Below are 16,793 nucleotides of genomic sequence, written 5' to 3' on the forward strand. Positions count from 1 at the left end.
GGAAAAGGAACGCTCATTAAAGGGTCTAGAAGCGCGTTCCTATCGCATGACGACGCCCTCTGTTGAGAAACAGGGCCGCTTTCAATTGCCCTGTTGTAAGTCCTGTCCCTCTTCTTCCTCTCTAGCTCCGTCGGGAGCCTCTTCTCTGCATCGCCTAACTCCTTTCCAGGATATGAAAATGGAGTGCTTTACTAAAGGCGGGGAGGGGGGATGGCTTGTTTATACTGATTTATGCACAAAGCAGGCGACCAAAGCTGAAGAGGACCTTCTCCTTGAAGGCGTCAGCACGTTGCCCGAAGCATCGGTGACCCGTCCTTCAGTATTAGATGGTTGTGCTTCCAAACGCCCTGGTCTGCATCTACCATTGTGCGCTTTAATTGATTCTAGCAAGAACCCTGCAAGCTAGGTTGGTCTGGAGGTGGTTTGCTCCAGGCCACGCAAGAGGAACCTAGATGGCTGAACCTCCACCCACCTTCTTAGGAGAGCGAATCAATGACATAACGAAGGGTCATCTAGAAAAGACTTTTTCCCCCTTTAAAAAGAAAAAAACAAACAAGCCTAGAAAAATCTGGTGATGGAAAAACCATCTGGATCTAAAGAGACCCCTAACTCAAGCTCAAGAGCGAGAAGTTCTCATTGTGAAAAGGCAAATATCACTAGGCGCACAAGAACTCTGCTTTCAGTCCTTGTGTGATGCTTTGCTGATCACAAGTCGAAAAACAAATATCTGTTGGCACTCGTTGTTTTTTTCCCCTTCCAAGCTAAAGACTGTGGGTTTTCGAAACAGCCCAGCGGGGATGCATGTGGGGCAACCCTTCTGGTCTGTGGCTAGAGGAAAAGAGAGCTCAGTTTATAGAGTGGACTTTCCCCGTGATTTGTGCGCATAGAAACTAAAAATATAGAGTGTGGTGGGGCGGATCTGCTATTATTTTTAATTCATTTTGGATTGCCAGGTGAGGCGAGGAAGGACGGTGCGCCTCTACCACACACCTCCCAGAAATGCGATTTGCAAACCCACCGAAGGCTCTGAAGACGCTGACCTAGTGCTGAAGCTCAACTGGGAACCTGATGCGAACAGCCCTGGCCTCATTGCAAGAAGCTCGGAGCCGAAGGGTAGGGGGAAAGTAAACAAAAGTTCCTTCTTTATTCTCTGCTTCGCTGTTGCTCAGTGGTAGTTGATCGTCTGCTTTGGAAGCAGAAGGTCCTCAGGTTCATTCCTCAGGTTCAGCATCTCCAGGAAAGGCTCCCGACCTGAGAGAGCCGTGCAGGGAATCTTGAGTTAGACGAACCAATGATTCAGTAGAAGGCAGGAAGGATCTTATAACTCGTTCGCCACTGTGTGCCATTATCTGCAGACCACGACTGAATATTTGGAGACTGGTGGATCCGACCGTTTCCTAACCACTTCTGCTACCCTCGGCCAACAAAGGTGCGCGAATGAACCCACACATCACCACCACTTTTATAAAGAGTTTATATATAAAAAAACACCTATAATCGCTTTCCCCCTAGGCTGGAGATCTCTTGAGACTCTGCGGGAGTGGACTGTCGCCTAGCAGGAAAGCTTTTGCCTCCAGATCAGATTCTTGGGTCATTGCTGGGCGGGAAGCGGATGGTTGCTGCTGTAACAGACCAGGGCAGCTTTCGCAATGTATGGCGTCTTTCCCACGTCTGTGAGCTGCACGACCTGGGAGTAGGCTGCTTGGCGCTCGGTGCTTTCCCTCCGGAGGGGAGCAAAGCTGCTCCCGGACCCCCGCCGGAAAAGCATCCGAGAACGCGTTTCTGTTTCCATCTCCGCACCGAAAGCAGCGACGGCAACTAGGGAACCTGAACAGGGAACTGAGCGCAATGCAAGGAGGAAACGAGCGCTGGTTGTACCCTAATGAGCCTTCCTCATACGTGAAAGCGTTCTGCGAGTTCGGTGCTGGGTGGAGACCTTGGATGCTTACACAACGCAGCGCGCAAAGGATCTCCGCGATCTGGCAAAAGAAAGAGCCCGAAACGCTCTTTCTTTCTCTTTCAAGGCGGCTACTCCTAGTTCCTCGATCAAAAGTAGAAGGAGACAATCCACACACACACCCTTTCCCTCTCAATATCCCCTAGCCTCGCGCGCCAGCGCAAGGGTTAATCTCTCCTGCGGGTACAAACAGGTCCGCCGAGTCTCTGGCTGGCGACAGATGGCCACTTTCTTTCGGGCCACAAAGGGATGGCAGGGAGAGCCGGGCGGCATACGAATGGGCAGCTCACGTGACCCGCGCGAAGCTTGACGTGGGTGACCATATGGCGCGTGCCGGGGGAAGGCTGACGCAGTCGCTGGGTGGGTGGGGGGGTGTAGCGGGAGGGGGGAGGAGCGAAGGAGGTGGAGCTTGCTGCCTGGCCATCCCCAGGGGGTGCCTTCGCTGCCCGCCCCCTCCTCCATCCCCCCCAGCAGAAGAGCCTCGGCTATATATATAAGCGGAGTCTCCTGCATGCAGCCTCAAGGAAAAAAACACACATAAATCCAATAAAAAGTGGCAAGTCCCTCCGTTGTAAGGAAAGCTTCCCAGGAGCAACAGGGTTATGAGACCATCACTGCAAAGGACACGCTGAAGAAGAAAAAGAGAAAGGTAAATATTTGATTCCCTCCTTAGCACCCATCTCCTCTTTATACAGTATCCGTGGCTTGGGTGAAGGATATGCCTAAAAAAAGAAAAGAGGGGGGAAAGCACCCCAATCCATCGCACGACTAGCTTTATTTCCCCAGAAGGCTATTATTTCCTCTATCTGAACGAAATAAGGACGAACCATTGGATTGGCTCTTTTCACTACATTTTTATTTTAAAAAATATATTTTTTTAATGACCTTTCTTGTTGGCGAACTCTTTTCGCCACACGCTTGGGTCTAGTACGACCTTACTCGGGAGTAAAGCATAGGCATAGCCAAGGGAGGGGCAAGGTGGGGTAGCTGTCCCCCTAAATCAAGTAAATCAATACAAAATAATTAACTAGCTGAGGTTCTCTCCCCCCCCCCCACAGCATAAAGCCTGCTCCTCCCCCAACATAAATCCTGGCAAAACCCATGAAGTAAAGACCCGCCGATCCAACGCTCTCGACCTACTCGCTAGAAAGCGCGCGTTGTATGACATCCTTCAGTTTCCCCCATCTGCGTTTCTGCTGCTGCGTCAAGCCGTGTGAGGCGCAGCGACACAAAAAATACGGTAGAAATGATCCGAGGAATCCGTAGTAATGCCTTGTTGCGCATGGCACTGCTTTTTTTGGGGGGGGGGCGGGGATCAGAGCCAAATTGAATCCAGTAGACCTTGTCCTTACAGATTGGAAGGAGTGTGGGCTGCAGTCTAGAACAGGTGCCGCTGGATTTCTTTCTTTCTTTTGGCGGTGGAAAGAGAGGAGAAAAATGGGGTGTCAAATCAGTTGATAGGACTCACCTGTCCTTTGACAGGTCAGGATTGGGAATTGGCGGGTTGCTTGCTAAAAGGGAGAGGGAAGTTCCTATATGGGGAGAGGGAAAGTGGGCAACAGATGGGTCAGGTTTCGCTCCCCATTGCCGCTGGAGGGAGAGGGGCTGCGCTGGTGACGGAGAAGCAAACGGTTTCACTCAACTGTTGCATTTGGATCGCCTTGTAGTTCCGGAGGCTCCGGTAGCGTCGCTTGCCTAAGACGGTCAGGATCGGTCCATCCCCTTCATTAGCAAACGCTTCCTCTCGCAAGGTTGGGGATCCTCAGGCAGAAAGGGGGGTGGGGGGAGGCAGGGGAGGGGTGGTTTATTAGAGAGGCTGTGGCTGCACCTGATCCCCTGTCTGGGCGGCAGACTTTGGCTGGACTCTGAACAGTTGGGAAGTCTGCACGGCTATTGTAGGGGAGAATGAAGTGGCAGAATGAAATGTGGGCAGAATGAAAAGGGGCACCCAACTCAACGGATAAATCCTGCCCGGGCTGAGTAATCGTTGGCCATTTGTCCCGCTGATTCTGCTGCTGCGTGATGTTCTCCGCCCCCCCCCCCCCCCTTAGAGACATTTTCTTCTTTTCGATTCTCTCCGTCAAATTTCATTCTATCTATAATCTCCTTAGAGAGCCACCACCAACACTAATATAAACACGTTATATAATGCTATTTGAGACGATCGATCTCTTTGTGGCGGAGACGCGCGGAGAAAAGTCGAAGTTGGTTTACTGGGGAAGGCTTAGGAGTCAGAGAGTCTAAAAGCTGCAGTACTCTTTCGCCTCGGAGGAAACTCGGTTGAATTGAATAGGACGTCTCCGTAGACGGGGTGAGGATTGCGCCGTAAGTTTCAAATTGCTAGGAAACTTCTTTAAGAACCCAATTTGCAGAAAGTCGCATAGAAATGTGGGGGGTGGGGGGTGAAACTCACCAAAGCCAATTATCACATTGTAATCGGTGTGAACGGAATAGCTATTATAGAGCTTCCTAAATAATGCTGACAAGGAGAAAATCCTGTGCATTTCAACTCAGAAGTAAACCTCACTGGTTTCAGTGGCGCTTACTCCGTGGCAAATGCATTTAGGATTGTAGCCCCGGAGGAAGGGCTTGGAGGAAGTTATTGGGAGTGTCCTCTCTGCTAAATGCCTTTTCTCTTGTGATCTCTTCCGCGCGCAGGATCCTGCAGGATGACCAAATCGTACAGCGAGAGCGGGCTGATGGGGGAGCCCCAGCCGCAGGGTCCCCCCAGCTGGACGGACGACTGCCTCAGCTCCCAGGACGAGGAGCACGAGGCGGAGAAGAAAGAGGGCGACCTGGAAGCTATGCACGCCGAAGCCGAGGTGGACTCGCTGAGGAACGGCGAAGAGGAAGAAGAGGAGGAGGAAGAGGACGACCTCGAAGAAGAGGAGGAAGAAGAAGAGGAGGAGGAGGAAGAAGAAGACGACGACGATCAGAAGCCCAAGAGGCGCGGTCCCAAGAAGAAGAAGATGACCAAGGCCCGCTTGGAGAGGTTCAAGCTGCGGCGCATGAAGGCCAACGCCCGCGAGCGGAACCGCATGCACGGCCTCAACGCGGCTCTGGACAACTTGCGGAAGGTGGTGCCTTGCTATTCCAAGACGCAGAAGCTGTCCAAGATTGAGACGCTGCGCCTGGCCAAGAACTACATCTGGGCCCTCTCGGAGATCCTGCGCTCGGGCAAGAGCCCGGACCTGGTCTCTTTCGTGCAGACGCTCTGCAAAGGCCTGTCCCAGCCTACCACCAACCTAGTGGCCGGCTGCCTGCAGCTCAACCCGAGGACTTTCCTGCCTGAGCAGAGCCAGGACCTGCCTCCGCACATGCAACCGCCCAGTGCTTCCTTCCCGGTGCACCCTTACGCCTACCAGTCGCCTGGGCTGCCTAGCCCGCCTTACGGAACCATGGACAGCTCCCACCTGTTCCACGTGAAAGCGCCGCACTCCTACGGCGCGGCGCTGGAGCCTTTCTTCGAGAGCGCGCTGGCCGAGTGCGCCAGCCCTTCCTTCGACGGGCCCCTAAGCCCGCCGCTCAGCGTCAACGGGAACTTCTCTTTCAAACACGAACCTTCCGGAGAGTTTGAGAAAAATTATGCCTTCACCATGCACTACCCCGCCGCTGCCGGCCTGGCGGGGACCCCGGGACACGGATCGCTCTTCTCCTGCTCTGCCTCTCGCTGCGAGATCCCCATCGACAACCTCCTGCCCTACGAGAGCCATGCCCACCACGAGAGGGTCATGAGTGCCCAGCTCAATGCCATCTTTCACGACTGAGCCCTTCCAGAAGCGTCGGGGCAGAGGAGCCAAGGGGCACCGGGGGGCTGCCTTGCTTCGGAAGGGGGACCCCCACAACACAGACACCCACCCACCCTAGGGCTCCAAGTGCAAAAAGAGCGGAAGGGACAAAGGGGGGAAACTTCCAAACGCCAGAGTCATCTATATAAATATATGGGGAGGCTACATTTTTCCTGGTCCCCCTTCTGTAAATCCCACCTCCCTTCGCTAAGCTTCCCCACCCCGCACGGTCCCGAATGTAAATCTGCACTATCAATTTAGTGTAGAAGAAAGTCAGCCAGTCTCCCCACTGATCTGATCGGGACAAAAAAACAAAATCACAAGCAATAATTAGGATCTATGCAATTCTTATTAATTTTTTTTTGTTTTTGAAACTAGACGTGGGCCAGTTTAAAAATAATAATCGAAAAAAGTATATATAAAATGTCTATTTTTCAACCAGCATTTTTCCTACTTGCTACCTTTTCCCATGCCGAATTATTTTGTTGTGGTTTTGTACAGAATTTTTAATAACTTTTGATAAACTATTTTAAACCATGCAGCTTCATCGATTTTTATACGTATTGGAAACAAAGTAGAATTATATCTAATTTATACGAAATAATTTAAGTAATTTAAACCAGCAGAAAAGTGCTTAAAACAGGTGTGTGGGGAGGGGGGGTGTTCTGTTGCCTTAGCACCTCCCCGCCCCGTTCATTTTCCTTTCACGTTCTTCACACACACAAATGCACAGCGCCAGCAAAGTATTTCCCATTAAAATTTCGTTTCCTTCCAGTAAAGAACCAGATTCCTACAGGGTTTTTGGATTATTATTTTTTTTAAATGGAAGTAGGAAAATATTTATTTTCCTATTGGAACATATCAATCCAACGGAAGGTTTGCAAAACCTTATGTGCGGATAGAGACACCCTCCCCCCGCCAGACATTCTTGTTTTCATAAGGAAATGCCAAGTTCTTCCCTTTTTTCCCCGAATCAAAAGCTGCTTGACTATCACATTCAATTTGCACTGTTTCTTTTTAATCTTTGGCGTCCCCGTCCTTTCTCCTCACGTGATTTTGAAGAGAACAGAGATAATTTGAAATCACTTAATGTTTCCAGGCAATGATAAATGCATGATATATATATTTTTAAATATATACATAGTCACATGAATCGGTGGTTTGTCATATTTCCGTCCAGGAGTCGAAAAGCCAATCAGGTTCACTATGGTTGGGGTTGTTATATAATATGCTGGTGGATTGTAGTCAGTAGTTTCAAACCCATTCGAACCATTTGACTTCGTAATTAGAACAATATAGTTATTATGCATGTACAATGCAATCCGCAATAAGTGCTGTCTGAAATGTAACGCTGGTTCAACCGAACTCAATCTGTACTGTAATTTTGTTCGTAATCCTGTATATGACTATGTAATGCACATTTGGGAATTTAGTAAGCACACCTTTGGAACGAGATAGTAAGGAGACGTCCGTCAAATGTTGCATTTCTCCTTAAATATGATTCCCCTCTCCCTTCCCCCTTCTTAGTGTGAGCAATTCCTATGGGATTATTGTAATAGTTCCTTAAAAAAAGGTGCAACCTTTACTAATTTGTACAATAAACGGAAGTTTAAGAAAAAAACAAACAAACCAAGGTGCAGTCCAATAGCAACCTGACTACGGGTGGGAGGTGGCAGGAACGCATAGCTAGCGAGCAAGGTTCCCTCGGAAATCTGATCTGGAAGTCAAGGCGAGCTCGCATTCATGCGCTCACAGTAGCAACCGCTCACCGGGCCAAGGCCCTACGTAGCTATCCTGCTCTGCGGTGCTGAAATCCCACAGGGAGAGACGGAAAGATCGGCCAGCAAAGCCAACTCCACAGCGCCCAGTGATTAATTTGTAGAGATTCTGCTGCTGCTCTGGACCAAACAGGAAGCCACACCCTCTGACCTGTAAGCGCTTTGTAGCCCCCCAAAGATGGAGAAGGGGAGCTGGCAATAGTTATTCGGTGGAGAGGGGGAAAGCTCTGCAAAGCACTGAATGTATGGTACTCAGACAGGTTCTGGGACTCTTAAGCCTTGGGTGTGTTACTGCATCTGAAAGTAAACTGAAATAAGTGGTGGTTTGATTTCTCTGAAGCAAGTCATGTATCCTAAGCGATTGATTGGGTTGGATGGAGGGTGGCAGTCGCCCTCACTTTGTGTCCAGACCATCTGTGGTCAAAATTCAGGAGTGCCATATTCCTACACACAAATCTTACCAGGAGTCATAGGTAGCTCTTGTTTCCTCCGCTCCTTCCTGCCCTCACTCAAATCTGATCAATATGGATATGTGTTCCTTTAGAGTGGGGAGGACACTTCCGTATGCTTGGGTTTCACACATGTAACTCTTCTACCAGGAATACATCTGTTTCCAGTCATCGTGACATCTAAAGAAGTAAGCAATGCAAACATACTTTGCTCTTTGCAATTATATTTTGAATGCTTCCAAGATCAGACCTCAGACCTTTCCAGGACATTCTGCCTCACATCTCCAGTACCATCTGAAATTTGAATCTTGCTGATACCCCTGACCTAGAGTATCTACTGGCACTGACAGCACCATAACTAAGATTTGGGGTCCTGCAGCAAGCAAGGATGGTGATGATGGGAACCCACCAACTGCTCATGGAAAGGCATAGAGGAGATGGTTTCTATTTCCCCAAGCAGGAGGTAGCATAGAGACCCCAGCATTCCAGGGATTTATTTTTTAGCCTTTGGTGACTGCCTTAGATATATAACAGCATCTGAATTCAATTGTGGTTGGTCTCCCCAGAACAAATCATGTTTCTGCCTGAAGCTGGTATTTATGTGTTTAGGCCAACCCCGGTTTTTCAGTACCTAGTCTGCTCCTACCATTAATTGCTGCTGCCAAGTTGCTGGTGAATCAGGACCCCTTTTCAAGTTTATGTTGCTAACAAGCCCATTTAAAGGCTCCAGTGCAGGGAAAGTTTGTTACACATAAGTCCTACTGAAACCCAGCTGCCCTTTGCTAACAGTTGTTAATTCATGATCACTAGGCTTCCAGACTGCTGGCAGGCTTGCACAAATATCTTACATGAGGGTTGGAGAATTTGTGGCCCTCCCAAAGTTGTTGGACCACAGTTCTAATGATCCCTGACCATTGAACATGCTGACTGGGACTCTCAGGAGTTGGAGTCCAGCAACATCTGGAGTGCCACAGGTTTCACACACCTATTTCATGTTGTCTTCCTAATGCACCATGTACAATCAAGAGCAGACATCATGAGCTGGAGTAACACTGTTATGGATGTGTGTGACAAAAGTAGGAACTAGTTTGCATATACAGGGATGCATGCTTAAATCAGCATCCATAAGCCTGTTCCATTATGATGAACTGGTAACCCTACTGTTTGGTGTGAATATGTATTATGAGGTTCATTATGGCTACACCGTAGCACTAAAATACTGAGGGAGGGATTAAACTATTGAGCCCTATCAGCAAAAGTTCTGTACAAGAGCTTCTACTTCTGCAATGGGGCTTCCCCACTCTCACTAACCCACATGCCCCCAAAATTGTCTTGAGAAGGTTGGGAGAACCTCAAGAACAGTGAGCTGGGAGAGGAGGCAAGGACTCATTCCACCTGGCAAGCTGAAATGCTTGTCCTCATGTAACATCACCTTAGCATATTGTTGAATTCTTCCCTGAAACACAATGTTCCTCAGGACTGTTTGCATTTCATTATGCCATGCACAGAGAAAGTGCAGAATGGGCTATTATGCTTCCCTGAGAATCTCAGCATTCTTTTCCATTTTTAAAGAAAAAAATATCTACCACTTAATTTCAAGTGTGGTTTATTTGAGCTGGGTTTTTTTGGAGGGGGGGGCAGTAATACTTTTGTGTCTGCAACAATGCAAAATAAAACACACACAAAATCTGCATGTGTTCAACCCCTACAAAAATAAAATTAAGGTCACCATGTGAGCCCATAAGATGAATCTCAACATCCACATGAGGGCAATACTTTAGTGGACCAACTAAAATGACCAAGCTGTCACAAATGAGCGTGCAACAACATTTTGATTTCATTTTGAGCCAGTGTGGTGTAGTGGTTAAGAGCGGTAGTCTCATAATCTGGGGAACCGGGTTCGCGTCTCCGCTCCTCCACATGCAGCTGCTGGGTGACCTTGGGCCAGTCACACTTCTCTGAAGTCTCTCAGCCCCACTCACCTCACAGAGTGTTTGTTGTGGGGGAGGAAGGGAAAGGAGAATGTTAGCCGCTTTGATACTCCTTAAAGGGAGTGAAAGGCGGGATATCAAATCCAAACTCTTCTTCTTCTTTTCTCCAGAACTCTTAATCAGGTCTGGTGGCAAACAAAGCAATGAGAAGGGAGGGGGGAAATGTTTGGTGGTGAAGTCAAGAGTCTGTTTTGGGAAAGAGGCTGAAGATGGAATGCAGGTGGAAGGAGCAGACATGCAAATGAGGTTCTGTAAGATGCTCTGCAGGTTTCAGGTTACACCAATGCATCCTGGGAAGGAGAAACTTACAATGGCTAGTTTCCCACCTCTAAAAATACAAAAAGGCATCTGTTACATGTCTGTCCTTAGGAGAAGCACACAGCTTGCTTGGTAGGTGGAAAGCAGGAAAAAAAGAGGGGGAAAGGTGGGAATTAATTGTAGGTGGTGTGCTAGGTAAAAACATTCAACCTAGTCCTTTGTTCTCCAGATGATGCGCAGGGACAGAGGAAGTGTCAGGGTTTTTGTGGTGTTTTTTGGGGGGTGGGGACCCAGAAAGTTCCCTGGAGTTTGTTCCTTCTCTAACTGCTAGTCAAGGTCAAGGCCAGTCCTCCCCACGCCTAATGAAAGAGTGTGATAAATGCCTGGTGAAAACCACAAAGCCAGAGGAGGAGCTACTGCTTTACAGTGATCATAAGAGCACAAGAAGATCCCGGCTGGATCACAGCCAATGACCCCTCTAGCCTAGCATCCTGTTCTCCCACTGGTCAACTAGATGCCCGTGGGAAGCCTGCAAGATGGACATGAACACAACACTGCTGAGTGGGCAAGCAAACAGAAAGGAAGGGTGCAAAAATTCATCTTATCCTTCTCAGATTTCTGTTTTTCTTGGTGCGCAGTTATCTTTTCTAAAGTTTTTTTTTAATGCACATCCATAAGGATAGTGGGCAGGGTATATTACATTTGCCTTTTCAAATGCATATGCTTTTATTGTTTGATGTGGAGGAAGGGCAGAACAATTTACTGGTAGCAGGACTACCTTTGTTTCCTGCTTGCCCTGTAGGTAGCAACTTACTTAGCTGAAACCCTTTCTAGTTGTTCTGGAAACAGAGAAGCAGTTCTTAGCTGCCTCTCCTTTGTGCCTAGTTACTATGAAAGGAGATCTGCATTCAGGAAAGGGTGTACGCAGTCTTCATACTGTCTCTTGTTTCCTCCCTGGGTTGCCTGGCAGTTGAATTAACACAGTGGTAGCTTCCTACTGCTTCCAGATTTATTAACCTCAGCAGCCTTAATTTAGAAAGGGGAACATTTGGTGCTCCTGTTGTTAAACAACTGGGAGTCAGAATCCGTGCTTTAGATCCTTACAGATCCTTACAGATCTATCCGTAGATCCCAGTCTACTTTCTTCCCAGCTCTGGTTTGTTGTCTGGAAGAGCAGATGGGCAGGAGGCTATTGCCTTGAGGCAAGACTGTGGATGTATGATTGCAAACATTATTTACATTTATACCCTAACTTTCATCTATGGAGCTCAAGAAAGCATGCATAAAAATGCCAGATAGTCTCCCATTTAGGAACTGATCAAATGCAGACCTGTTTAGCCTAGCAAAGTGGTTGTATCATGTACCTGCAGAACATGCTCTGGAACTGTTAGAATGTTCACATAGCAACAAAACCTTCCAGAACTTTAAGCCTCAGCATTGAGGTAATGAGACCGTGTATCTCTGAACATCCTCAGCCACAACTGTCATTTTTTAAAAGTCCATTCTTCCCAATATTCCAAATGGATGATGCTGAAATTTGTTTCTTCTTTTTAAAATGAAAACAAACCTTGAGTATAATTGGTCACTGGTAATCTACTGATTGACACACACAAGCATGTATTTGACAACCTGGCTTCTCTTTGATGGAGCAAAATCCTAGAATGGCAACTTAATGGTTCCTCTCACAGCATCTGAGCTTGGAGTGTTTTCTCTGCTGTTGCATGCCAGAGACTCATCTTGTCTTTGAGGCGGTAAGAAAGCAATTTGCTTATTCCAGGGTGCAGGGCATGCATCCTTTATGGAGAAGTAATGGATTAGAACAAGGTGCCTGGAGAATAATGTTTTGGCACTACCCTCTAAATATTCAGCTGCCATATTCCCCATACTAAGCTGCGTTGAGACAAGGCCATGATCTCAGTTTACTATGCCCATTTATGTTATTTTATTTTTTTAAAAGAGTGACACATGTGGTTGTACATTTTCATTTTTCTTATCTTTCAGGGTTCTTGCACACAGGCTGAACAATAAGTGATCTAATCAGGCCAACAAGAAGAAAGTAGTTACAAGCATTGTATATAAGAGCTGCGGGACTTCATCATGATTGTATGAAAATTCTGTGGGGTTTAGAGGGTTTTTCTGGTAAAAAGTGAGGTGACGGTATTGTATCTTGATAAAAGTGCTGTGCATGTCAGCCAAAAATGCAGCAAAGAAGAGGTGGTGGCAGTCTGTGTTGGTGAGTACCAACACAAAAAAGCACCATGAAAATTATTCCAAATCAAATGAGTGAGATTTGGCTACTGTAGGCAAACATGACCCTTATGTTTAAAAGACAAAAAAATACAAAAAAATCCCAACATAAATGCCAGTCAGTTAGACCAAGACAGTTGCAAGATGATTGTCTTCCAGTATTTTATTTTTTTTCAATTGCAGCATATATAAAGATTTGTTCACTTCGTTCACTTGTTCTGGAGAGTTAGTTCTGAAGGTGGAAAAGTGGTGTCACAAGGTCTAAAAAAGAGAGAGAGAAATCTGCTCCGTGTTTTGTTCCTTTTGGTTAAGTGCTTCCATTCCAAATAGAAGGATTCTTCCAGTCAGTCAAGGGGCAACTCAGATGCCACCATCTTTTATTCAAAGGCAGGCACAGATGTTCCTTCTGCAGGGGAGGTTTTAATTTATGAAAATGATATTGTTTATGCATGAATGCACTCCACATAACACACAGTACTTCCATCTGATGAGAGAAAACTGCAGAACCAGTGCCAATGTCAGGAACATATTCTGCAAATTTAGTCGCTTAAATGTTTAATGAATATTTGGAAGGCATTTGCAAGCCACAAGAAAGCTTTTCAATTATTTCCCCCTCTTCACAGCTAATAATCATTTTCACCTCCTCCAGCCAATGCAATTGACTGTGATATGACAAATGTTTGATGCTGTAGTACTTCAAAATAAATAATAATCAAAAGAACAAACAAGCTCAATTGGATGGTGGTGAAATATTTGGGTGGGCAGATGATTAACGTTACACATTACCTGGGCATTTTTTGAAAATCCAAGCCGGTCATTTTTCTCATGAAGAATTTTGTACTGGAATATATATATTTTTTATTAGCTAGCAAAGTCAAGCTGATAAGAATTGTGTTTCCAGGTATTACTATTAATGACACTGATAGAAGTTGGCAGTGGTGCACCGCTCTGATACCAGCAATACAAGGGAAAAGAATGCCAGTAAATTGATTTGTCAATTGTGGAAAGTGGTGGCTGGGAGTAAATCTCTTAATTTACAAATCCAGCCTTACAGAGTCACTACTGTTGTTTTGTCTCAAGTTTGTCTCAAGTTTCCTCGCCACAGCTGCCACAAGCCTCTTCCATTTTCCTAAAGTGTTTTTGGGAAGTGATGCAAGGTAGTCCACTCTAAAGCACCTTTCATCTCAAACTCCTGTCTACTCAAGTTAACCTCATTGTACACAGGTGTTTTGGGGGGGGGGGAATATCAGCTCTTGAGAGGTGGCTTAAACAAACAAACAAACAGACAGACAAACAAACAGAATAAAATCTGTTTCCGTCCTTAGAAACTTGTTTAATAAAAGTTATTACTTAATAATAATCAAGTATCAAGAGTGGGGTAGTGGGTGGGTGGTTAACTGTGTCCTGTCAGTTGTTGGAAGTCTAGATGACTCGTTGGGTCCCTTCCAGCTCTATACAATTCTATTATTCTAATTCCCACAATCCCTAACAATTGACCATGCTGAAGGGTCCTGATATGGGAGTTGACGTTCAACAGTGTTTGGAGGGCTACAAGTTCTCTGGCCCTGAACATAATACTAGCACTGTACCTGAGCCCAGCTTCGGCTGGGGAGGGCGGGATATAAATAAAATTTATTATTATTATCAGTAGCAGACACTTTATTGCAAAAGAAGGACATACTTTTGTTGCTTAGTTCTACAAAAGCACTTTAAAAAGAAAAAGAAAAAGAAAGGCGCAGCTCTTTATATTCTACCAAACTAGATTGGGCCCCAAGTGACTGGAATTTACCATGCCCCAAATTATAGCCTAAATAGGTCACTTAGCTGGAAGACAGCTACTATGACTGGTTCTCCCACAACATAAAATATATTAATACATATTAGAGTGGCGAGTTGGAAATTTGGTTTGCAACCGAGCTGTTGTTTAAATGCATATGTGTTTTTCCCTAATTAAAAATACATACATACATTGAAATATGTACTTAACAAGCTGTCACAAGTAAGATAATCCAAATTAAGCCTGACATCACTCTTAATGCATTCACTTATACTATTAAATTGTTGGCAGGGTGTGCAAGGCATTGAATTGCTGCATTTAATTTTCAGATTCTGGGCACTTTGCGTCACAGACTGAGTGATATTTAAGATGGAAAGCATAAATGAATACCTGTGGTATGTAGCCTGTAACATCATTCTGGGAACACCATCCTACAAGGCGGAATCCCCCACCCCACCCCACCCCCAGTTAGTGGGCATTGCCATTCAAATGGTATGTAGGTTGGGGGCAGGGATTGGGCTTACCTGTCCAATTCTTAATTCACCTAGTCACAGGTGAGAGTTGAGTGCAGGATGGGGTGCAAAGGTGGACAAGCCACCCCAGAAGGAGAATGACATGTCCCCCATCAGAATACTACCCCTCCCCTAACACCCGGTACAACCAAGACTGTGAAGCAGGGCCAGTGAAGTTTGTGGCTTGGGAACTTTTTTGAGGCTCCGACTGTACTGTGAGGCTGGGAGAGTCATATTTGGTTCCCAGGCCTCAGGTTCTGCACAGGCCTTATCTATAACACCATCCTTCACCACCCTGACCCCCTCAATGCTTTGGATGACAACAGATGTTTTGTAGCCCAAAGGTGTTGGGTTAGTAAAGGCTGCACCAACTCTGCACTCAACCAGCCTTACTCTCTATAAACTGCCCGGCTGTTTGCATCAATAAACAAATAGGAAAATTCACATCACCAAGGTTGCTACCCCAGTCTCCTTGGACTTAGGATCATAATGCAGTAATAATAATAATAATAATAATAATAATAATAATAATAATATAGAAGGAGGAGCAGGAGAATTTATTGCCCTGTGCTCAAGCAATCAAGTTGGATATTAACATATTCAGTGCTTTATTTTCTTTCAAAAAAATGTTTAGGAGTACTCTTATTTTCCTACTCATATTGAAATACTGCCCATCAATGAGCCCAAACCTAGATTCACAAGATGTTTAGAGGTATGCGTCCCCCTGCACCCCCCCCCCCAGAAAAGTGCACTGAACATATTTATAAAATCTAGGTTAGCATTTTTTACACAGTGCTAATGTTGCGTTCACTGTATGGATAGAAAACATGCACTGAGATGTGGCTTTTTGGTGTGAATATTGCGGTGAAACCAGGAATTCATTAATGTGAGTGGCAAACCTCCCAGTATTTTTCTTTTCTTTTAAGAAACAGGATGTGTACATAAATGTCATATTTAATCCTTCTGAGGGGGAAAGAGGCAGGAATAGGTCCATCTTTTAGGTTTGTTGTGTTTCTGAAAATGAGCTACATACTGACCTCTTTAAGGAAATGTAACAATCGACTTCAATGTTGACAAACTTGCATACTCTAACCATGGTGACTCAGACCAGGTAATAGTGCCAAGATTTTAGGTTTCAAGAAAGCACTTCTAAACAGTCATGTGCCCCAGTTTAGTAACTGTTGATGGGCACTGCCACTCCAGTGCTCAACTTCAGCCTATATTGCCTTACATGCCTACATTGGTGCCATATATCCCAGGGGCCAATATTTGGCTGTTGCTTCTGCGCAGCTGTCCTCAATTCAAAAGCCTTTTCCCGAAAGACTTCACTTTCCCTGGGAATATAATACTTTTGTAATTGTGGTTGTAGAGATTCTCTGCGCACATTTCTGGGTGAGGGTGTGTGTCATTTTACTCCCAGTCCAAGTTAATGAATAGAAGATTCTCTCCAATAACTTCCGCAGGGAAACGAAGAGGATGCATCGGCAGAAATGGTTGGGGAAGGGCTTCGCTTTTATTCTTTTGAGCAAGCGGTTTATAAATTAATCCATTATACCAATGTTTCCCAAACTTTTTTGGAATACAACTCCTATCACCCCCTAGCTAACAGGACCAGCAGTCAAAGGATGATGGGAACTGTAGTCCAAAAACAGCTGGAGACCCAAGTTTGGGAAGCTCTGAAGCAGCCTTTCTCAACCTGTGGGTCCCCAGATGTTGTTTGACTACAACTCCCATCACCCCTAGCTAGTAAGGCCAGAGCTCAAGGATGATGGGAGTTGTAGTCCAACAACATCTGGGGACCCACAGGTTGAGAACCGCTGCGTGAAGTAAACCAACAGGCAGTTTTGTGATTGGATAACACCTGTGTCCTCCCCACCCCTTTCCCTCTGAGGCAACTGAGCCGCGCTCTTCCGTGCGGAGGAATTCAAAAGAACCATCGCTCACAGTCTCGCGGCTCTTTTCCCGCCTTTCAGAAAGTTTCTCTCCTCATCCTCCTTTATGAGGCCGACCCCGTGACCAGGGCGGGGCGGGAAACG

General features: G+C 46.1%; 1 protein-coding gene across 2 annotated transcripts; it reads left to right on the forward strand.

Annotated features, from left to right (window-relative positions):
- The first annotated feature begins 2,446 nt into the window (after positions 1–2,446).
- NEUROD1 (neuronal differentiation 1) lies at positions 2,447–7,039 on the forward strand. 2 transcript variants are annotated; one of them, XM_083753971.1, is made up of 2 exons: positions 2,447–2,606; positions 4,616–7,039. In XM_083753971.1, exon 2 carries the CDS (start codon positions 4,627–4,629, stop codon positions 5,722–5,724), a length of 1,098 nt encoding a protein of 365 aa, XP_083610097.1. In that variant the 5' UTR covers positions 2,447–2,606; positions 4,616–4,626; the 3' UTR covers positions 5,725–7,039. The 2 variants fall into 2 exon arrangements, with proteins under 2 accessions (XP_083610097.1, XP_083610098.1); XM_083753972.1 differs by lacking the exon at positions 2,447–2,606 and adding an exon at positions 3,286–3,439.
- The last annotated feature ends 9,754 nt before the right edge of the window (positions 7,040–16,793 follow it).

Source organism: Podarcis gaigeae (assembly GCF_964106915.1).
Source record: "Podarcis gaigeae genome assembly, chromosome: 1".
Lineage (NCBI taxonomy): Eukaryota > Metazoa > Chordata > Lepidosauria > Squamata > Lacertidae > Podarcis > Podarcis gaigeae.